The sequence below is a fragment of the Pan paniscus genome, chromosome 4, assembly GCF_029289425.2.
Source record: "Pan paniscus chromosome 4, NHGRI_mPanPan1-v2.0_pri, whole genome shotgun sequence".
NCBI classification, from domain to species: Eukaryota; Metazoa; Chordata; class Mammalia; order Primates; family Hominidae; genus Pan; species Pan paniscus.
In genome coordinates this window covers 74,179,781-74,203,596 of record NC_073253.2, presented here as the reverse complement: position 1 = coordinate 74,203,596, position 23,816 = coordinate 74,179,781, and the positions used below count along the sequence as shown (strand labels likewise).

Here is a 23,816-nt window from a genome sequence, read left to right as displayed (position 1 = left end):
AGCTGCCTTAAAGTTTCTTGACTTGTTAGCACAAATTTATCATACTTTTAATATGAACTAAACAATTTGTTTATATATTATATGTGAAATACCATGTTTTTTTCTTTAAATTATTTAGCCATATTAAAAAACAAGTACTGAAACAATTAATTAACATTTGCTATGTCTATTATAAATTTAGGGTTCCTTCAAAAGTTCATAATTTTAATAAAGCATGGAAAGTATTTGAAATATACTGTTTGCCTTCTTCATACAAAATAATGTAACTTTGAGCTCTTTCATTACTGTGTCTTGTCAAATTCTTTTCTAAGCAGGTCAGACAGCATTCATGAAGGGAGGCTAACAGGCAGTTTTCAGTGGAAAAAAGTAACTGTTTCTCCCTCCCTAAAATTCTCTATCTAGAAAAATGATAAAAGGTGGAGATGACCTTTTTGGCCATCTAGCAAATACCTTTTGAATGATTTGACATAGTTTATAAGTTTTATTAATGCTTCAAAGAAAGGTAATAGACACACAAATGCATATATCAATTTCAGAGAGAAACATATCATAAAAATACCAAACAGTTTTTATAAAACTACATTTGGGAGATTAAATGGATAGCTGAAAAAATAATTACCAATAACGTGATTGAAGTTTGTTATCTGTTAAATGACTGGACTTCTCAGTATGGCATTCAAAGCCAAGATATAGCTTTATCTTTCCAATATAAACTTTATGCTCAAATTAATTTGGTTTTAAAACTTCCTGATATCTGCCCAGAATGTTATCAGCTATCAAAATTCTACCCATCCCGCAAGGCCCAGGCCATACTTCATGTCCTCTGACCATTATTCAGTAGTGATACCTCTCCATACTAGAGCATTTTCATCATTCATGTCACATTTACCATATACTGTAAGGGACTCTGTCCAATTTTCTACTCTAGAAAGTCAGTAGAATAGGAATTTCTATTCTGGCCAGTTCTGCATAGCACTTAACATGGCAGGAAGACAGTAAATATTTTTTAAATGATAAATACATTTCCCCTCAAGTTTATAAGTTTCCAGATATTCAGAAAAGCAGAAAGAATCCCAAAATACCTTGAAGTATATGGCCAGAGAAATTCATACACAGGAGGTAGAGCAAGATGGCTGAACAGAAGTCTCCACTGATTGTCCTCCTCACAGGAACACCTAATTAAGCAACTATCCACACAAAAAAGTGCCTTCATAAAAACCAAAAAACAAGGTACAACCTCAGCCACTGTTGGCTATAGTACTAAGTGGGCTCTTGGGGCCCCAGATTGCAGGACTCGGCTCTTAGACAGCATTGTTGAACCTTCTCTGGGTCACATGGGAGTCCAGTGCCCTGAAGGGAAAGTCCCAGGCATGGCAGCATTCACCAAAAGCTGACTGAAGAGATCTTGGGCCTTGAATGAACACTGGAGGTAATGAGGATATACTCATTGTGGCCCTGGGGCAGTAGTGGCCATGGGGAGAGACTCCTCTGCTTGTGGAAAGGGGAGGAAAGTGTGAGAAGGACTTTGTCTTGTGGCTTGGGTACCAGTTTAGCCACAGGTAGATTCCTACAGTTTTTGGCTCCAGGCCCTAGCTCCCAGATGGCATCTCTGGACACACCCCAACTCAGGGAGACCTTGCCACTCTGAAGGGAAGAACAAAAGCTCGGGTGGCTTTGCCACCTGCTGACTGTAGAGGACCAGGGCCTTGAGCAAACATAGACGGTAGCCAGGCAGTGGTTACCATGGGCCTTGGGCGAGACACAGTGCCATGATAACTTCAGGTCTAACCCAGTGCAGTCCCAGTGATGGTGACCACAGGGGTGCTTGAGACACCCTTCCCCCACCTCCAGGCAGCTCAGGACAAAGAGAGAGAGACTCCAGTTGTTCGGGAGAAAGTAAGGGAAGAGAACAAGAATCTCTGCCTGGTGCTCCAGAGAATTCTTCCAGATCTTATCCAAGACCACCAAGGTGGCACACATCTCCAAGTCTGCAAGAACCACAGCATTATAGGGCTTGGGGTGTCCCCTAATATAGATACAGCTGTAGTGACCAAAAACTTAGATTACAATACCCAAGTCCCTTCAAATACCTGGAAAGCCTTTGCAAGAAGGATGGCTACAAATAAGCCCACACTGCAAAGACTATAAAGAATACCTAACTTTTCAATGTCCAGACACCGACGAACATCCACAAGAATCAAGCCCATCCAGAAAAACATGACCTTACCAAATGAACTAAATAAGGCACCAGGGACAAGTACAGTGGCTCACTCCTGTAATCCCAGCACTTTGGGAGGCTGAGGCTGGAGGTCACTTGAGCTCAGGAGTTTGAGAACAGCCTGGGCAACATGGTGAAACCCTGTCACTAGAAGAATACAAAAATTAGCTGGGTGGTGGTGTGTGCCTGTAGTACCAGCTACCAGCTACTTGGGAGGCTGACGTGAGAGGATGACTTGAGTCCAGGAGGTGGAGACTGCAGTGAGCCAAAATCATGCCACTGCACTCCAGCCTGGGCAACACAGTGAGACCCTGCCTCAAAAAAATTAAATAAAATAAATAACAAGGCACCAGGGACCAATCCTGAAGACACAGAGATATGTGCCTTTTCAGACAGAGAATTCAAAATAGCTGTTTCAAGGAAACTCAACAAAATTCAAGGTAACACAGAGAAGGAATTCAGAATCATATCAGGTAAATTTAACAAAGCTGTTGAAAGAATTAAAAATAATCAAGTAGAAATTCTGGAGTTGAAAAATGCATTGACATATTGAAGAATGCATGAGAGTATCTTAACAGCAGAAATGATCATGCAGAAGAAAGAATCAGTGAGCTAGAAGACACTTGAAAATTTGGCTATTTGAAAATACGGTTAGAGGAGACAAAAAATAATAAAAAAGAATGACAAGTGTCTACAAAATCTAGAAAATAGCCTCAAAAGGGCAAATCTAAGAGTTCTTGGCCTTAAAGAGGAGGTAGAGTGAGAGATAAGGGTAGAAAGTGTATTCAAAGTGATAATAATAGAGAACTTCCCAAACCTAGAGAAAGATATCAATATTCAAGCATGAGAAGATTATAGAACACCAAGAAGATTTATCTCAAATAAGACTATCTCAAGACATTTAATAATCAAACTCCCTGAGGTCAAGGATAAAGAAAGGATCCTAAAAGCAGCAGGAGAAGAGAAACAAATAACACACAATGGAGCTCCAATATGTCTGGCAACAGGCTTCTCAGTGGAAACCTTACAGGCCAGGAGAGTGACAGGATATATTTACAATGCTGAAAGAAAAAACAAAAAAACTTATCCTAGAATAACATATCCAGTGAAAATATTCTTCAAACATGAAAGAGAAATAAACGTTTCCAGACAAACAAAAGCTGAGATATTTCGTCCATACCAGTCCTGTTCTATAAGAAATGCTAAAGGGAGTTCTTTGATCTGAAAGAAAAGGACATTGATGAGCAATAAAAATCATCTGAAGGTACAAAACTCATTGGTTATAGCAAGTACACAGAAAAACAAAGAATATTATTAACACTATGACTGCAGTGTGAAAACTACTCATATCTTGAGACAAACCAATGAAAAATAACCAACCCAAATGTCCAACAATGATTGACTGGATTAAGAAAATGTGGCACATATACACCATGGAATACTATGCAGCCATAAAAAAGGATGAGTTCATGTCCTTTGTAGGGACATGGATGAAGCTGGAAACCATCATTCTCAGCAAACTATCGCAAGGACAAAAAACCAAACACCGCATGTTCTCACTCATAGGTGGGAACTGAATAATGAGAACACATGGACACAGGAAGGGGAACATCACACACCAGGGTCTGTTGTAGGGTGGCGGGAGGGGGGAGGGATAGCATTAGGAGATATACCTAATGTAAATGATGAGTTAATGGGTGCAGCACACCAACATGGCACATGTATACATATGTAACAAACCTGCACATTGTGCACATGTACGCTAAAACTGAAAGTATAATAATAATAAAATAAAATAAAGAAAAATAACTACAACAACTTTTTAAGACACAGATAGTATAATAATACATAAATAGAAATAACAAAAAGTTAAAAAGTGGAGGGATGAAGTGAAATCTAGAGTTTTTATTAGTTTTCTCTGTTTATTTTTGCAATCAATGTCAAGTTGTCATCAGTTTAAAATAACAGGCTATAAGATATTACTCACAAGCCTCAAGTAACCTCAAACCAAAAAGCATACAACAGATACACAAAAAATAAGAAGCAAGAAGTTAAAACATACCACCAGAGAAAATCACCTTCACAAAAAGGAAGACAGGAAGGAAGGAAAGAAAAGAATATCACAAAACAACCAGAAAACAAATAACAGAATGGCAGGAGTAAGTCCTCACTTATCAATAATAACACTGAATGTAAATGAACTAAACTCTTCAATCAAAAGACACAGAGTGGCTGAATTGATAAAAAAGACATTACAACTGATACTGCAGAAATTCAAAGGATTATTAGAGACTTCTAATGAGCAACTATATGCCAATAAATTGGAAAACCTAGAAGAAATGGACAAATTCCTAGACACATACAACCTACCAAGATCAAACCATGAAGAAATCCAAAACCTGAACAGATAGACAACAAGTAATAAAATCAAAGTCATAATAAAAAGTCTCCCAGCAAAGAAAAGCCCAGGACCCAATGGCTTCACTGCTGAATTTTACCAAACATTTAAAGAACTAACACAAATCCTACTCAAACTATTCTGAAAAACAGAGGAGGAGGGATACTTCCAAATTCAATCTATGAGGCCAGTATTGCCCTGATTCCAAAACCAGAAACAGACACATCAAAAAAAGAAAACTGCAGGCCAATATCCCTGATAGACACTCATGCAAAAATCCTCAAGAAAACACTAGCAAAATGAATTCAAGAACACGTTGAAAAGGTCATCCATCTGATCAATTCAGATTTATACTAGGAATACAAGAATGGTTTGACATATGCAAATCAATCAATGTGATATATCATATTAATAGAATGAAGGAAAAAAGCCATATGAGCATTTCTATTGATGCTGGGAAAGCATTGATAAAATTCGGCATCCCTTTATGATAAAAACCCTAAAAAACCCTGAATATACAGGGAACATACCTCAACACTATAAAAGTCATATATGACAGACCCACAGCTACTATCATACTGAATGGGGAAAAATTGAAAGCCTTTCCTTTAAGATCCGTAACAAGACAAGGATGCCCACTTTCACCACTGTTATTCAATATAGTACTGGAAGTCCTAGGTAAAGCAATCAGACAAGAGAAAGATATAAAGGGCATCAAAATTGGAAAGAAAGAAGTCAAATTATCCTGTTTTCAGGTGATAAATCTCACATTTGGAAAAACCTAAAAACTCCACCAAAAAACTATTAGAAGTGATACACAAATTCTGTAAAGCTGCAGTACACAAAATCAACATTCAAAAATCAGTGGCATTTCTATATGTCAACCATGAACAATTTGAAAAAGAAATCCCATTTACAATTGCTATAACACAAATAAAATACCAAGGAATTAGCCAAATAAGTGAAAGATCTCTACAATGAAAACTATAAAACACTGATGCAAGGAATTGAAGAGGACACAAAAAATAAAAAGGTATTCCATTTTCATGGATTGGAAGAATCAATATTGTTAAAATGTCCATACTACCCAAAGCAATCTACAATTTCGATGCAATCTCTATCAAAATACCAACGACATTCTTAACAGAAATAGAAAAAGCAATCCTAAAATTTATATGGAACCACAAAACAGCCTCAACTGCCAAAGCTATCTTGAGCAAAAAGTGCAAAACTGGAGGAATCACATTATCTGCCTTTAAACTACATAATAAAGTGATAAACAAAACAGCATGGTGTTAGGATAAAAACAGACCAATGGTACAGAATAGAGAACCCCAAAATAAATCCATATATCTACAGTGAACTCATTTTTGACAAGGGCTCCTAGAACATACAATGAGGAAAGGATAGTCTCTTCAATAAATGGTGCCAGGAAAACTGGAAAACTGGATATATGCAGAAGAATGAAACTAGACCAGTTATCTCCCCATATATAAAAATCAAATCAAAATGATTTAAAGACTTAAATCTAAGAACTCAAATTATGAAACTAATATAAGAAAGCATTGGAGAAACTCTCCAGGATATTGGACTGGGCAAAGATTTATTTAGTAATAACCTACAAGCACAGGCAATCTAAGCAAAAGTGAACAAATGGGATCACATCAAGTTAAAAAGCTTCTGCACAGCAAAGGAAACTATCAAGAAAATGAAGACATAACCCACAGAATAGGAGAAAATATTTGTAAACTATCTTTCTGACAAGAGGTTAATAACCAGAATATATAAGGAATTCAAACAACTCCATGAGAAAAAAAAAATGTAATAATCCGATTAAAAATGGGCAAAAGATTTGAATTTCTCAAAAAAAAAAAAAGACATACAAATGGCAAACAGGCAAAAACAGGCATTTTATAGTTTTCATTGCAGAGATCTTTCACTTATTTGGCTAATTCCTTGATATTTTATTTGTGTTATAGCAATTGTAAATGGGGTTTCTTTTTCAGATTGTTTGCTGTTGACATATAGAAATGCTACTGATTTTTGAATCACTGATCATCAAAAAGATGTAAATCAAAGCTACAATGAGATATCATCTCACCCCAGTTAAAATGGGTTTTATCCAAAAGACAGACAATAATGTAATGTAAATTAGTACAACTACTATGGAGAACAGTTTGGAGGCCCCTCAAAAAAATTAAAAAAAAAAAAAAGCTACCATGTGTTTCAGCAATTCCACTGCTAGGTATATAACCAAAACAAGGAAATCACTATATCAAAGAAATGTCTGCACTCCCATGTTTATTGCAGCAGTACTCACAATAGCCAAGATTTGGAAGCAACCTAAGTGTCCATCAACGTATGAATGGATAAAGAAAATGTGGTACATATACACAACAGAGTACTATTCAGCCATTAAAAAGAATGAGATCCAGTCATTTGCAATAATATGGGTGGAGTTAGAGGTCACTATGTTAAGTGAAATAAGCCAGGCACAGAAAGACAAACTTCACATGTTCCCACTTATTTATGGGGCTGGGAGGGGTTATGGGTAGAGGGGAGGGTGGGAAGTGGGAATGGTTAATGGATACAAAAATATAGTTAGAGTGAATAATATCCAGTATTTGATAGAACAGGGTGACTACAGTCAATAATGTAATTGTACATTTTAAAACAACTAAATGAATATAATTGGATTGTTTGTAACATAAAGAAAAATAAATGCTTGAGGTGAAGAGCATGTACGAAAATTTTTTAAAACCCCAGAAAAACAAACAAAAAAGAAATTCATACCTGAGAAATCATGCATTGTTTTTGATGGAAAGAGGTTCAGAGTTCTCCTGCTATCTATGTGTACTTACTGCTATTTTCAAAACATCCATTTTTAAAGAGCAGTTTCTTATCTAAACTTTTTTACACAGCTTAAAACTTAAGAATACTATACTAAAATAGCAGAGAAGTCCAATGCTGGTCCTTAATTTTCCACATCCTATTTCTAAGCAGAGGGCTCCTATTTTAAAATAACAACAACAAAATCTATTTTATTCAGACAGCAAAGCTTCCTCTACGGAAAATCCATAACTCAAATAATAGCTGGGTTTATTTTTTTTGCAGGAATGTTGAATAAATTAGTGAAATCCAAATTCCTCAAATCTGAAACAACTGAATTTAATACCAACTTTTGGATGGAACGCTATCAAATTTAAACTTAAATTAATTTCTTTTATCAAATATAAGTATCTTATTGAAATATCAGTTTTCAATTTTTTCAAAAATTCAAAATTTCAAATATAAATGTAAAATTTATCAAATATAAATAATCTTCTTTCAAAAGATGTAATAACATTCATCATAGGAATGTTGAATATAACAGGAAATTTAATCATTTCAATTTAAATAATACTATTTACAGACTCACTCCTACATTTAAATCAATATTTTCTGCGTAGTTCTTACATTTTGTAGAGAATAAATGCTGCAAAGCCAACGTAAAATTTTCGAATCACAGTATACATTCATTTGTTCATTTATTCATTCATTTAAAAAATGGTTGCTGAGTGTTTAAGAGTCTGGACAATCAGGGAAGATGTTATGGGTTGAATTGTGTCCCCTGAAACCTAACCTCCAGTATCTTAACATGTGATCTTATTTGGAATAGGGTTGTTGCAGATTTAATTAGCTAAGTTAAGATGAGGTTATACTGCAGTGGGATGAACTCTAATCCAATATGACTGGTGTCCTTACAAAACAATGAAGTTTGGACACAGGCACGCAGGGAGAACACCATGTGAAGATGAAGGCAGGGGTCTACAAGTCAAGGAATGCCAAAGATCGCAGACCACCAGAAGCTAGAAGACAAACATGGAACAGATTTTCCCTAGAACCCTCAGAAGGAACCAACCCTGCAGATACCTTAATCTTGAACGTTAGTCCCCAGAACTGTGAGCCAATATTTTCTATTGTTTAAGCCACCCAGTTTGTAGTAGTTTTGTTACAGCAGTCCTAGGAAGCTAATAAAGCTTCCCTGAAGAATTATCATTTATGTTAAGACTTGAAAATGAAATAGGAATTAGCTGAAGAGAGTGCTGAAAAGAGCATTCTAATAGTTTGGGAATAGCATGCTCAAAGATAGAAAAGAAAGACAATGTGTGTAATAATTAAGCATATGGTCATCAAGCCAGATCAATTCAGTCCACTACTTGTTCTCATACTAGAACACACCCACTCTCATTCATTTATTTACTGGCTATGGCTGCTTTCATCCTACAATGACAGAGTAGTTGCAATAGAAATGACATTGCACACAAAGCCTAAAATATTTACTATCTGGCCCTTTACAGAAAAGTTTGTCAGTCCCTGTTTAAGGCAAGACTGCCTGGCTCTTATCACTTCCTAGCCATGTAGACATGAGAAAGTTACTTAATCTCTCTGTGCCTCATATTCTTCATTTATAGAATGGGGATTTACAAAAATCTCTATCATAAAGTCATGAGAATTAAATATATGTATAGTGCTTAGAAAGTCCCTCTTAGGCAAACAGTAAGTCTATATAATTGTTTACTATAATTATCACCATTACTAAGTTTGAGGAACGAAAGTTGAGTGTTAGGTAAATATTAAGTCTATAGAATTGTTTATTATTTCATCAACATTAGCAAGTTCGAGAAACCAAAGATGACCAGTGCAAGAAAATAGAGGCTTGGGATACAGCTGGAGAGCTGAACATAGGCCAAATTATTTTTCTGTAGGCTGCATTAAAACATTTTGGAGTTTATTCTAACATGAATGAAAAGCCTTCAACAGGAGTTTTAATTTGGAGAGTATCATCAGCTGAGTAGCATATTTTCCCTGGGAAGCAAAAATGTGAGGTGACTACAATAATCTCTTTAAATCCATAACAAAATTTTTATTTAACACAGAAAAATTTTATAATTTGTTGTATATTTTTATGTACAGTATTGAAAGTTATACTTTCAACAACTTTGTGAAACTGGGTTAAGTCATCAAGTAAAATGAAGTGTCTTATTAAGATTACAGATAGGAAACAAAACTTACCAATACAAACTCCCATGCAAATTGTTCTTTAAAGAGGTTTCCAGAATTGGTGGGATTACCTTAGGTTAACCTTTCGGAAATAAGTGTCCTCTGGTCATTATTCTCAGTTCTACTATGTTAGGGTAACCATACAATTTATCATTTAATCTGGGAGACTTTTGAAAATTAAAGAGGGTACTATTAAAAGTTACCTCAAAATAATAGGCGTAGCCCTGCACTATTGAATATATTTTCCATGAATCTCTGTCAGACAGAAGATGGACAAGACACATCATGAGGCTGAACTGCTAAAAAGTCATCCTGGATGAGACATCCTGAAGGATTGCACAACACCAGTTTTGCAGTCTGAAGCCCATCAATGCACTAACAACAACAACAAACCAAAAGTGACTAAAAGGGGATACATATGACTTAGTGACTATTGCTTATAAGGTTCAAACTTGCTTACCTCCATGGCATCTTCCAAATTCTCTTCTGCATCTGCTTTCTCTGTCATCAGTTTGGCTGCCTTAAAATACGTTTTCATAAGTAGATAACCCCTTTTTGCTCCATTCCAGTATGATCGAGGAATTTCCACCAAGCCATACCCCAACAACAACACAAGAAGAAACAGACCCCATGTATTTGCAGCAGCTATCCCAATTGTCTGAAGCTGGTTCCTAAGAAAGGGAAACAACAGATAATATGTATATTTTAATGGAAAGATAAAATGTGACTGCATAAATAGACTTTAACACAGGAGACACTATTTCTATTGCAGTTAAAATTAGCATCTAGAAGAATTCATGGCAATAATATGTATATATTTTCCCAAAGGAAACATTTTTCATTAGGTGATTTCTTATTCTATATTAAACAAAAGAAGTTTGAAAATGTTTCAAATTAACCTGTGTTGCTGACCTAGCAAATCTCAGGAATACAATAGTGAGACCTAGCACTGCTGATCTATTCCTAAATTTTCAGATGTAGACCTTCACATATATTACAAATCATAAGTATAAAACAGATTTCAATTTTATTGAAATATCTAAATCCAAGGTAACATTAAGCACAAATATGCCTTCAAATTATAATCAAAACAAAAAAAATCACAAGTTCCAATGAAAAATAAAACCAGTTATTTTATCATAAAAATTTTGAAATTCTATCCAAAAATCATAAGGGTTATTACTTTTAATATATAGCCATTAGACTAATCATTAATCTTTTGCCTAAAATCTATATTTAAAGACGTCATTCCGTATTTTCTTTCTTAGTAATATGGATTATTCACATATTCTTTTGGGGAAATCCATAAAATAGGTAACAATATATTTCTCAATGAAATGTCTTTTTACCTGCACATATGAAATTAAAAATGATTTTTTAAAAATGCAAACATACATTAAAGCAATGTTAAGAGGACTACTTTTCTTACCATTCTAAATGTAAATGTGGGTTTACAGCTACATAAATTAAAAATGCTCCAAAAATCAGCAAATAGGTGCCATAGTAGATTGCATTCTCAATTAGTGCAGTTTTGATCTTTCCAGTGATGGAAAACCCTCCTGATCTTGCATATGACTGCATAAAAGGTAAGAGAATCCTAGATGGATAGAAAAAATATGATTAAAAACCCAAATAATTGATATGTCTGTATAATCTCAAAGTGCCAGAAATATGTGAATCTCAATTTTAATGAATAGTTCTTCTCATTAATAAATGTTTATAAGTAATCATGAATACTTAATAACTATAATAGATGACTGAGTATTTTTGTAATATAAAATTTTAGGGAAAGCAAATGGGTCTTTAAAGCCTTTATGAAGAGTCTGGACTACATTCAAAGAAAACATTTTTGATCAAATTTTAGTTTCCTAAGGCTTCACATGGAGAATGGATAAAAGGGGAACAAAATTGGAACTAGTTGGGAGGGGGAAGGGTGATGATGGTGGTAAGAAGCAAAAAGGGAGAAGGTCAGTTGACAGCATACTGACTTTGAAGTAGTACCTAGGAGACATCCAAGAGGAGCTGCACACAAACCCAGCTTCAGGGTTCAGGAGAGCGGACTAAAAATATGGATAGCTTCCGAAGTCATCACTGTATCAATGGCAGTGAAATAACATCAGTAGATACTCAACTGTAAGAATGAGTATGGAGAATGTGAAGGAAAGAACTGAGACAGAACTCTGAGAAATATCAACTTTTAAGAGAGGTAGAGAACAGAAGGAGGGTAGACCAGCAAAAGAGACTGAGACAGAACAATAGTGGGGCAAGGAAGAAAACCAAGGAGCATATGGATTAGGAACTAGGAGAGGAAAGTTAAAGTGGAGAGAGAGAATCAAATGCCGCCAAGAGGTGAAGTAAATTAAGAACCTGTATGTATAAGTGGAGGAGTGAGAATAGAAAGCAGAGTACTATGGTTAAGAAATAAGTAAACAATAAGCAAGTGGAGATATCAAATATAGAGAATTTATTTAAGAAGTTTGGCTGGGTAGGATAAACTATGGCATATACATATAATGGGGTATGTTACAGAAATGGAAAAGAACAGAATACTGATACATACAGCACAGCATAGATGAATTTCTCAAATATGTGAGCAAAGAGAGATGCAAAAAAGTTCACAATGTATAATTCTATGCTTATAAAGTTCATAAACAGGCAAAAACTAATATATGGTGACGGAAGTCAGAATCATGGTTACTTCTGGGGAGTGAGGGATGACTACACAGGGAAGCGTGAGTGAGGCTTCTGGGGGCATTGCTAATGTTCTATAACATCATCTGAGTGCTGGTGTATGGGTGTATTCACTTTGAAAAAAGTCAAACTAAACACAATCTATGCATTTTTCGGTACGAACTTATGCTTCAATTTTAAAAAGTTTCTAAAAAAATTTAGTTGTGATCAGATCAACAAGGCAGAAGCTGGAAAGGAATCTGAATTGAGAGACTTTCCTTTTTGTTTGTTTTCTTTTCAAAAGATGAGAGAAATGTGCATGCTTCGTTGAAATTGAAAGCTACAAGTATGTAACATGAGCTGAAGGGGATGGATCCATATTTTAGGATGAAGTGATGGCAGCAGCAGCTTGTCTGGAGTGGCCCCCAGCAAAGTTGCTGGCCGCAGTGTGGGAGGACTGGCGGGGACTGTGCACTCCATGGAGCTAGCAGGAGCTGGGAAGAGGTGGGCGCTCCACCCCCTTCCGAGTTGGCGGGGCAGGAGCCCTGCTCTGGGCATAGCTGCAGCTGCCCAGCTGTGGCTGTGGACCCAGGCATCCCTGCACTTTCGGGGACCCAGAAAGCCCCCATACCCCTACAGGCTTGGACGTACCTGCTCCTGACACCTGCTCTGATTTTGGAGAAAAGTTGTGACTGAATCCAGGCACTGTTGTAACCTAGCTGGGTGTGCACACACGCTCAGGGCAGCACTGACACCAGCCCCCTGCTGCCTCAGCCCACTCTGGACTTTGGACATCAACAAGCACAGAAGGGAGGCTGACAGTGGGGCTGAGGGCAGCTCAGCATGGGCCTGCAGGCACTGGTTGGCATGAACAGCCTGGGTGCCATAAATGACATGATTGATGGTGGCAGGAGGCAGATAGGCTCCTGGGCAGAAGCGGGCAGGTCCCCGGTGAAGCCCCACCTTCAAGCCAGGGACAGCCTGAAGCATGGAGGCCAGGCCATCAGCTCTGTGGACCAGAGTGAGAACTTAGGGTGCTTTATCCAGGTCTGCCTATGGCCCAATCAGTGCACACTTCCTCCTCTCTGAAGCCCATAAAAACCACAGACTCAGCCCCACTTAGGTAGATGACAGGACAACCTGACTACAGATAGGAGCTATCTACTTCAGGTCTCCTCTCTACTGGGGGCTGCACAGGCGATTGGGATAACCTGCCTGCAGATAGGAGCTACCCACTCTGGGGCTCCTCTCCACTGAGAGCTATACTTGTCAGGACAACCTGCCTGCAGAAAGGAGCTATCCACTTTGGGTCTCCTGAGAGTTGTACCATCACTCAATAAAGCACCTCTTCACCTTGCTCACCCTCCAGTTGTCTGCATACCTCATTCTTCCTGGATGTAGGACAAGAACTCAGGACCTGCTGAATGGCAGAACTGAAGGAGCTGAAACACAAACAGGGCTGAAACATGGCCCTGCCACTTGCCATGTTGCAGGTGACGAGAAGAGAAGAGCTGTGGCCCTTCCAGGAGCCCAGATCTAGGGGCTCCCCAAGCCAGGGCTGTGACACCCTCTTTGGAGCTCTGAGGTTTCTGGCATCTCCAAGCTTCTGGGTACCACCACATTCCTCTCATCCAGATGCAGGTGCCCACAGCAGAAGCTGCTTGCAGTGCATCTGACCCAGCCACAGGCTTGCACAGAGCCGACGCCTGTGCCGATGCCTGGAGCTGCCCACCCTGCCACAGCAGCCAGCGTGTCTGGCTGTGCTCAGTGGCTGGATCCCACACTCACTCACTCACACACCCCTCACCACTCCATGCCTGGCTCACCCTTGGGAGTCATGAGATCAGAGCCAGGAGCATGAGCTAAGTGCAACCTGCCAGGCTGAGTAAGCAGAATAAGCCCAGCAGGCCTGAGTAAAATTCAGGCAAAGGTGCTACTGGCCATAGAGGTTTCCAGCTGGCAAAACAACACCCCTAAGGATCCTGTGACAGAAGTATTGGCTTTAACAAGCATGACTCTTCCATCTTTGGAGGGGAAAGAAAAAAAGATGGGTAGGTATGTAGATTTGTTGGTGAGAAGCTGAAAGAGCTGCCGTCTGATGACTCCTGTTTTAACTGCTGGATGGAAAGTAGTCATCTGCTAAGAGGCTAAGAGTAAAGATAATTTTGTTGTTGTTGTTAGGGAGTACAAGAGAGAAAGCCATAAAGAGGACAGAAGTTTGAAGTGAATGGAAATATTTCTTGTAGAAAATGGAAAGAAAGCAAACTAAAAAAAACAAAGAAGGAAAGTCTGGCAATGTTGAGAGCCCAGTTGAATTTAATAGACATGACTTTACAAAAGCACTACTCTGCTATGTAATTTTTCTCTTGCAATGTTCAGTGCCTCCAGTTTTAGAGTGCAGTTGTTTGCAGATCTAAGAGATGCTTAGTAGACAGTGGATAACTATGAGTTTGGAGCACAGCAGAAAGATAAAAATAATGGGTAGAAAGATTCAGAATACATATGACACATAAATAAATTCCAAACTATATTGATTGAAAAACAACATTTTATTCCTTTAGCCAAAATTTTAAAAATTTTATCATTTACTGTAACTTACCATGTTAAAAATTGTGACGTCCAATACACTACCCTCCAGAAAATTGGCATGATTCCATCAGGAATGTAACTCCATGGCTTGAAACAAGGATGCTGGCTGTTGAATAAAAAGTTAAAGCCAACTGATCATAAATGACTACTTAAATGAATTATACAATTAATTTGCATGTGGCCAAGTTAATTTACATTCAGATTTTAAATTACTGACTCTAATAATCAATAACCCATAAAATTTCAAAGAAATTTTAAAATTCAAAGCTGACTGCCAAACTAAAAAAACACACAAAAGCAACAAAATAGATTGTTCTGAAAATGTCATTTAAGTTTTCAACTTTCAGTGTATTTTTAGTCATTGGGTAAAAAGAAAACTTAATGTTCAACTAATAGACTAAAAGTGCAACAATCATTAAAAGCAAATGTATTATGAAATAAAATTTCTAATGATTACCTTTAAAATACACAATCCATTTATAGGTTGGGTTTTTTTTTTTTCAGGTTATAGGGGTTGGGAGGGGAAAACATTAGGTAATTAATTCCTGAAAATTGTAATGCTAATTAAATCACTCACTATAACATAGCTTCTATGGAGATGCATGCTAGCAACTATACATAATTCTGTTTAAATTTTTGAAGACATGATGAGTCTCTGATCATAAATTCTGCCATGTAGCCATATTCCTAAGCTAGAAGGATATCCCAAGAACTTGCAACAATCTGTAGCTGCTGCTGATCTTTATCCAGTTTTTTTAATAGTGCTTCAAATGGAAGTAACACCTGCATTTTAAATTTACCTTTTCTGAAGTTAGATTTTTTAAAAATATGCATAAAGAAGCATGCAAATACTACTGAAAGCATTCATAAAGGCTATAGTCAACATATATAAGCTTTTTACTTAAAAGTTTGATATGAATTCAATATAATCTTTGGACAATTTGAACTTTATTAATTTTTTATGTAAATCTATAATGCTTTTGAAGGATGTGCAATATGAAAGGAATACCATAAGTTCAGAAATACTTGTCTTTATTATAACCTTGTAAATTAGGCAAAAGTGAAAATACATCCCACGTTTTTAAATCTGAGATAGGCTGAGAGGAAAAACAGGTTTTAGAAATTACATACTTGGTAAAGAAGAACCAGGACTAAAAAATCAGGACTTCTTCAAGTTTCTCACTACCGTCTACTGAAGGGCTTTGTGGACCAATAAATATTAAAAATTAGATTTAATTAGAATATGATGTAATGAAAAGTCTACTAGGAAAGAATAGAGGTGGGGAGAATTAGTAGAGAATGAGGATAACTTACATAAATATAAAGTCTGGATGGTAAAAACTTTCAATTTTTAAACAATGTGTCCCCTACAATATTTATATTTTTTTTTAAAAAACGAAATACCTTGGAACAGGGTTAGCAGTTGCGTACAATCCTGTAATGTTGCTATTCTCAGGAGGGCTTGAATTTGCAGCAGCATGCTTGCACCGGTTGTATATTGTCTAAAGCAACGAATGTATGGTTTAAAAATGAGAATCAAAAGGTTACCAAGTACTTAAAGGACATCAGAGTTTATAAATCTATCTATCTAAACTTACCTTCTTGGCTATGCTTTATTCTTTTTTTTTTTTTTTTTTTTTTTTGTGAGACAGAGTCTCACTCTGTCGCCCAGGCTGGAGTGCAGTGGCGCGATGTCGGCTTACTGCAAGCTCCGCCTCCCGGGTTCACGCCATTCTCCTGCCTCAGCCTCCCGAGTAGCTGGGACTACAGGCGTCCGCCACCACGTCCGGCTATTTTTTTTGTATTTTTAGTAGAGACGGTGTTTCACCGTGTTAGCCAGGATAGTCTCGATCTCCTGACCTTGTGATCCGCCAGCCTGGGCCTCCCAAAGTGCTAGAATTACAGGCGTGAGCCACCACGCCCGGCCCTTGGCTATGCTTTTTAATGATCAAATGGCCATATAATCTTTTAATTCAAAACTGACATAACTTAGCTGTCTTAAGAAATAACATTATTTCCAACATGCTGTATGATTAAAATTTGTCTTTTAAATTGTGAAAATAAATTTCACTCCTTACCGTACTAACATCCAGAGGCAGTATGAAGACAATAAGAAAGCAGAGATACCAAGCAAGCAGTGTTCCAATAATCACAAGTCTATGCTGTTTCTTAAAGTCTCCATATCGATGAAGTAGAAATAATGCCAGAAAAAAGACAAAAACAATCTCAAGTCCCAAAGCTGCACCACTCATTATTGAATAGTTCACTCTGACTAACCAAAGTTATTCATGTACAGGTCTGGACCATATCTATAAAGTAAAAAGAAGGTTAAAATGCATCATTAACACAGGAAATGACATTTGGAAATTTCATCTGAATATTTATTAGTACATTAATACATTAATCAACTCTTTGGAGAAATGTCATGCTTCACATTGGAATATGAATAAGATTAAAAGGGTAATTCCTATCCTCAAGTACTTATATTTTATTTTTAAAGCACACTTAAAAAATTTCACGTACCTTGTATTTTCAAAAACTTAACAAAAATTATTAGTTCTTACAATATTACAAATTAAGAAGTTCTTATTTTAGATGTCAACAGTTTTAATACAGTGTCATCTGGAGTTTGTTTCTTAATATTATAAGTCCTAACAGAATAGTTTATGCAAATAAGCTGTTAACTAAATCCTAGGAAATTAGATACTTAGTAAAATACATTTTACTAAGATTATTCATCCTCTATAATTTAAGATTTTCTAAAAGAGAGGAAGGAAAAAATGGAAAGAGACCATTTAAAAGTAACCTTTTGTTTTTTGAAATAGTATTTTTCTTTTGTGTTAATTTCGCCTAACAACTCAACTTTCATGAAATTCTTACTCACTGCTTTACAAAATATATTTATCACTTCCATTTATCTACATAAATCTTTAAACTTACTTTGATAAATTCTCATTTTTAATTTTTCTACTATTTTATATGCAGAAAATTTATCAATGACTATTGAAGTCATACATTTGAAAACATTCTTAATTTTATGATACAGTCATCAGCGAATAGTTTACTTGATATCTCTCTACTCAAAAAAGTTAGAGTATAGAGATTTAAAGTCTCTATTTTAAAATTGAAAAATTTGATGCCTCTCTATACTTAAAAAAATTTACTAATCAAAGGCAATATGAACTTTTTCTCCTTTGTAAAATCAATGTTAGACTTTTGTTTATCTACATACTACAATATTTCAAGGAATTGATTAATATCCTAACACAGAGAATCAAGAGTGTGATGCAACCCAACAAAATAAAATAAGGGGCAGTGGCTCACACCTGTAATCCTAGCACTTTGGGAGGCTAAGGCAGGCGGATCACCTGAGGTCAGGAGTTCATGACCAGCCTGGGCCAACATGGTGAAACCCCATCTCTACTAAAAATACAAAAATTAGCCAGGTGTGGTAGCGGGTGCCTGTAATCACAGCTACTCGGGAGGCTGAGGCAGGAGAATCGCTTGAACCTGGAAGGCAGAGGTTGCAGTAAGCCGATATCGTGCCATTACACTCAAGCCTGGGCAACAAGAGCAAAATTCTGTCTCAAAATAAATAAACAAATAACAAAATAAGGGAGAACAAATGAAATACTTCAAATCAACAAATATCTTTAACTAAAACTATTTAGAATAATAGAAAAGACAATTTAAGTACTTTAAATGGTTAAATTTAAATTTATATACAAAATACTCCTACATGAACTATCACATAGAAAAATCACATTTAATGAACAATTTTCTTCACTATTTTTTATATTGGTAAACAGTTTCCATTTCAACTGTCAATATTTTCATTTTTCTTAATTATCTAAAATTGAACTTCTTTCATCAATCTCTACCCTCTTATCCTGCTATATTTTCCTTCAATGCATTTATTCATCGGATATAATACACATTCTTTATATTTATTGTCTCTCCACACCTCTCCCCTTACCCCAGAGACTCTATGAGAGCAGAGACTTGACTATTTTATTCCATACTATATTCCAGTTGTCTGATGTAGTTAGTACCTGGCATACAGTAGTATCAAGAAATATTTGTTGAAATAATAAAAAATACTGTGTAGTTTAGTACATACACTATTTTTCTATTACTGACGACTTCAAAGGCAATGTAAAACTCGTGTAATGGTAAACTGATTTAACAAATACTTATTACAACTCAAAAGGCTTAAAACTCTGAACATTACCAAATACTACTCAAATTTTCAAATTTCATATTCTATGAAACAACTTATACGACAACAAAGTCAAATCTTATGTTCTAAAAATTAGACAAGGTTTTGCCATGTTGCCTGGGCTGGTCTCGAACTCCTGCGCTCAAGTGATCCACCTGCCTCAGCTCCCAAAGTGCTGCAATTACAGGCATGCGCCACAGCGCCCAGCCAAATCTTATTTTTAAGCTAAGCATAGATTAAGTAGTTGGCTGAAAGCTCAATGCAGAATGTGCTGATAACAAAACCATCTTCGAGATCTAGGGTTTTTTTTCTTTAAAAAAACCCAATCGATGTGAGTTTAAATATAACATAATTAACTGAAAATCCTTTTATGACTTGAACTAGACCTGAAATTGTCCAGTGCAAGGAATATGACAATCATACGAAAAAAAGACTAAATATTAGAGATTACCAAAGCAATGCTAAATAAAGCATGGCAGAGCCAAATGATGAAATATTATTGTAGTATAAGAAATAATGTTTGTTAAGATTATTTAATAATATCAGAAAATTACCCTAACAGCAATTGAAAATTTGGCACATATTTTTACATAAGCATAAAAAAGAGTAAGGTAACAATGAAATATATTAAAACATCAATAGTCTTTAGGTGGTAAGATTATGGGCATAATAAGCAAACAACAAAATCAGTTATAAACCTGACACTAGCTATTAATTTTTTTACTATGGCACTCTGTTTTTCAGTCTGATTCATAGTCAGCACTTTAAAGGGTTGTAGATGAAGAAAGAGAATTATGGATCCTTTATTCTAGTAATAAATGATTTGGTTACATACCTTCCCACACTTCATGTGTTAGTATCTTACCACTGTTGTAACAAATTACTACAAACTTAGTGACTTTAAACAACATCCATTTATTATTAATATCTTATAGCTTCTGTAGGTCAGAAGTTCAAACATAGCATAGTTCAACTTAGTTCTCTGCTTAGGGTCACACAAGTTTAAAATCAAGGTGTCAGCAGGTTTGCATCTTTCTCTGAAGAAGAATCCATTTCTAATCTCATTCAGGCTACTGGCAGGGTCTCACACTGTCGCCCAGGCCGGAGGGCAGCGGCATGATCATGGCTCAACATAACCTTGAGCTCCCGGGCTCAATTGATCCTCCCACCTCAGCTTCCAGATAGCTAGGACTATAGGTGCACACCACCACGCCTGGCTAATTTAAAAAAAAAATTTTTTTTGTAGAGACAGGGTCTTGCTATGTTGCCCAGGCTGGACTCAAATACCTGGCTTCAAGTGATCCTCTCACCTTGGCCTCCCAAAGCACTGAGATTTCAGGCATGATCCACCTAGCCAAGCCAAAACTCAGTTCTTTATGGTTATAGGACTGAGATCCCTGTTCCCCTGCAAGCTGACAGCTGGCATTTAACCTTAGCTCTAGAGGCCTCTCCCCAGTCTTTGCATGTGGCTCTGTATATGTTTTTAAATTGTATATATTTAAAGTGCACAACAGTGATGTTTTGATATACTGTACATATACAGTGAAATAATCACCATAGTCAAACAAATTAACATATCTATCTCCTCACACACTTCTCTCTCTGCGTGTGTGTGTGTGTGAGAGTGTGTGTGTGTGTGTGTGTGTGTGTGTGTCTGTGGTCCTGAATATTTTAGAAGCAGCAATGGCTTGTCAAATTCTTCTCACGCTTGAAATTTGTTTTACAGGGCTCATCTGATTACACTGGGCCTGCCTGAATAATTTCATCATTTTTACTGGTTCCAGAGATAAGAGCATAGATATTCTTAGGGGTTTATTATTCTGTTTACCATACCATCTATTTCTGTTGAGGCTGAACTATATTGCCTTATTATGACACAGGTTAGGACCAGTGATCCCATGAAATTGGAGATAAAAATTGGGGTTTTCCTAACTTGAGAAAATAATAGTTTCAAAGTCCATATCTTTAACCTTGTGCCAACATTCAAGTGATGAGTTGCAAGGTTTAGGGAAGAAGGAGAAGAAAGGGGATGATAATGATGATAATGATGATGATGGTGATACTAAAATGGGGAGGTAAATAAAAATTCAGTTCCATGTGATTAAGCACCACAGTAGCAAAACTTGATTATACTCGAAATCAAAATGGCAATTCATTAAAACTACCAGATTTTAGTGCCCGATGTGTGGGCATATCGTACCCTTCAAAACACCAGTTCTGAAAGTCTTAAACATTTAAAATCCAATTCAATCTTTTTCCAATCATCAAAATATTATTCAATATTACTTTCAAATGCCTTTATAATGGTTTCACAATTAGCATGTTAATGTTACTGACTAATGTTACTGACTAAAGTACTGTTTCCTGAGTACTTTATGGCTGATAATAGTTTTTCAGGCCAAATACCCTTTGATGGAACTTCAGAGGTTAAGATAATTTTGTAGTTTGAAGAATTCCAAATGTTTTGAGAGAGAGAGAGAGAGAATGGGTACCAAGTGATCAGAACACAAACAAAACACTGACAACAATTTTGTCAAAACCAAAGATTCTGAAACTGAATGAAAAATTTCTGACTGGAACCTAATGATTCATCATTCTCAAATACTGTTAACTTAAATATCTGAGTCGGATGAATCATTAGGTTCCAATTGGAAATTTTATCTAACTTCACGTATCTGTATTTTTACTCAGATATGTGCAAAATAATAAAAACCAGGAGACAACTCAAAATCCTAATTATGAAAAATCAAAAGAACCAGAATTAGAAGTGAATGATTAAGTCAACAATTTTCCACCAATAATTAAATTTAAATCTTCCAAACATAATCGTTATTCACATATTTAAAGATTTCAGGTATGAGAGAGTTCAGTTTAGGACACAGACTACTGCAAGAGACTATTACTCCCACTCGAAAAATGAAAAAAAAAAAAAACCATCATAATATTTTTTAAAGGTACCTAAGAGCTGAGTTGGCGAACCAACCAGGTAACCTGAATTCCAAAATGTGACAAGCCCCTGAGGACAGTGGCATACTGTCCTGCTTTACCTTTTGCAAGGCATGAAGAGAAGAGGTAGCAATCATGTAAGCATATAAGAAAAAAGAACTAAAATTTTACTGAATTCTTAAAGATTTCATACATAGAAATTGCAAGACATTTTGATAGAGAATAATCTGTAAAGTCCTTCCTAATAATAAAATAATTTCAAAAAACGAATAGCTAACATTTAGAATGTGTTCACTAAATGTTAAGCATTGTATTAATACTAGTACCTGCCAAGCTTTATCAAATTAGACCTCACAACCTAGTAAGAAAGGGCTGTTCATTTCCTTGCTTAACAGAAAAAAAACAGTGCAGAGAGGTTAAGTAACTTGTCCAAGTTAACAGAGCTGGTGAATGGTAAAGCTGGGATTCAAATAGAGGCATCTTTACTACAGAGCCTGGATCATAATTACATGTCTCTTCTCTAATCTAGACATAGTTTCTTAATGCAATTTAAATTGCTTAATGATTTATTTTGTTCAGTCTTCACAGGGAACAAATTAGAAACTTTCTCCCATTTCTTTTAGATATATCAGGACAGAATGCTTAGTCATGTTTAATAAAGAATTTAACGCAAACTTTTTACCTTACAGATTATACTACTATTACTTGATTTAAGGGTAATATATGACTGTACTCTACATGGGAAAAGTGGAAAACATAGAGTAAATTAGAATCCGTTTGTTCTTGCCCCAAGCTGCCTATCTTAGAGCATTAAATTACAATGAATTAAAGATCTACTTAGTTCCAAGCACCATTCATTCATTTAGCAAATATTTACTGAACGCCTACTATATGGTGAGCTCTGTTCAAGGGGCTGGAGATAGAAAAATCCAAGCAAAGTCCCTGCCCTTAAAAAGTCTAGTGGGAAGAAACAGGCAATTAAAAAAAATACATTAGGGGGTGATAAGGGTTATGTAAACAGGTAGCTGCCACCACCACAGAGAATATCAGTTCTGGAAATACATTATTCAAGATTAGTTTGGCTACACATAACAGAAAAGTCCAATATAGTAGAAACTTATACAATGCAGAATTTATTTCTCGTGTAAGTCTTGAGATAGGTGGTTATGGCAAGTTAGCAGATTATCAGAGGCCCAGGCCCCTTCTCTAGTCCACATCCTTAGCAGGTGGCTTTAATCCTTATGTTCCAGGACAGATGCTGGAACTCCAGGAATCCTATCATCATCTAGACAGCAGGATGGAGAAACAAAGAAGGGTGGACCGTCTTCCTTTTAAAGAGATGTAAGAATCGGCTGGGCACGGAGGCTCACGCCTGTAATCTCAGCACTTTGGGAGGCTGAGGTGGGCGGATCATCTGAGGTCGGGAGTTCGAGACCAGCCTGACCAACATGCAGAAACCCCGTCTCCATTAAAAATACAAAATTAGCCAGGCGTGGTGGCGCATGCCTGTAATCCCAGCTACTCAGGAAGGCTGAGGCAGGGCAATTGCTTGAACATGGGAGGTGGAGGTTATGGTGAGCCGAGATTGCGCCATTGCACTCCAGCCTGGGCAACAAGAGTGAAATTTCGTCTCAAAAAATAAAAATAAAATTAATCAGAAAAAATAAGATACATCAGTAGCAATCACAATGCAGTTCTTTATGACCAGATAGCAACCTCTATGTACCTACTAA

At 36.4% G+C, this 23,816-nt stretch overlaps 1 protein-coding gene across 1 annotated transcript in view; it reads right to left on the bottom strand.

The window, feature by feature from the left end:
• The window catches only part of LMBRD2 (LMBR1 domain containing 2), a 53,422-nt gene that overhangs the window by 27,656 nt on the left and 1,950 nt on the right, over positions 1-23,816 (bottom strand). The window contains exons 2-6 of the mRNA XM_003806656.5: positions 16,997-17,227; positions 16,323-16,420; positions 14,929-15,024; positions 11,089-11,256; positions 10,120-10,330 (exon numbers count right to left, since the gene is read on the bottom strand). Of these exons, the coding sequence (XP_003806704.1) occupies positions 10,120-10,330; positions 11,089-11,256; positions 14,929-15,024; positions 16,323-16,420; positions 16,997-17,170 (747 nt within the window). The 5' untranslated portion in view covers positions 17,171-17,227. The remainder of the gene's footprint in view (positions 1-10,119; positions 10,331-11,088; positions 11,257-14,928; positions 15,025-16,322; positions 16,421-16,996; positions 17,228-23,816) is intronic.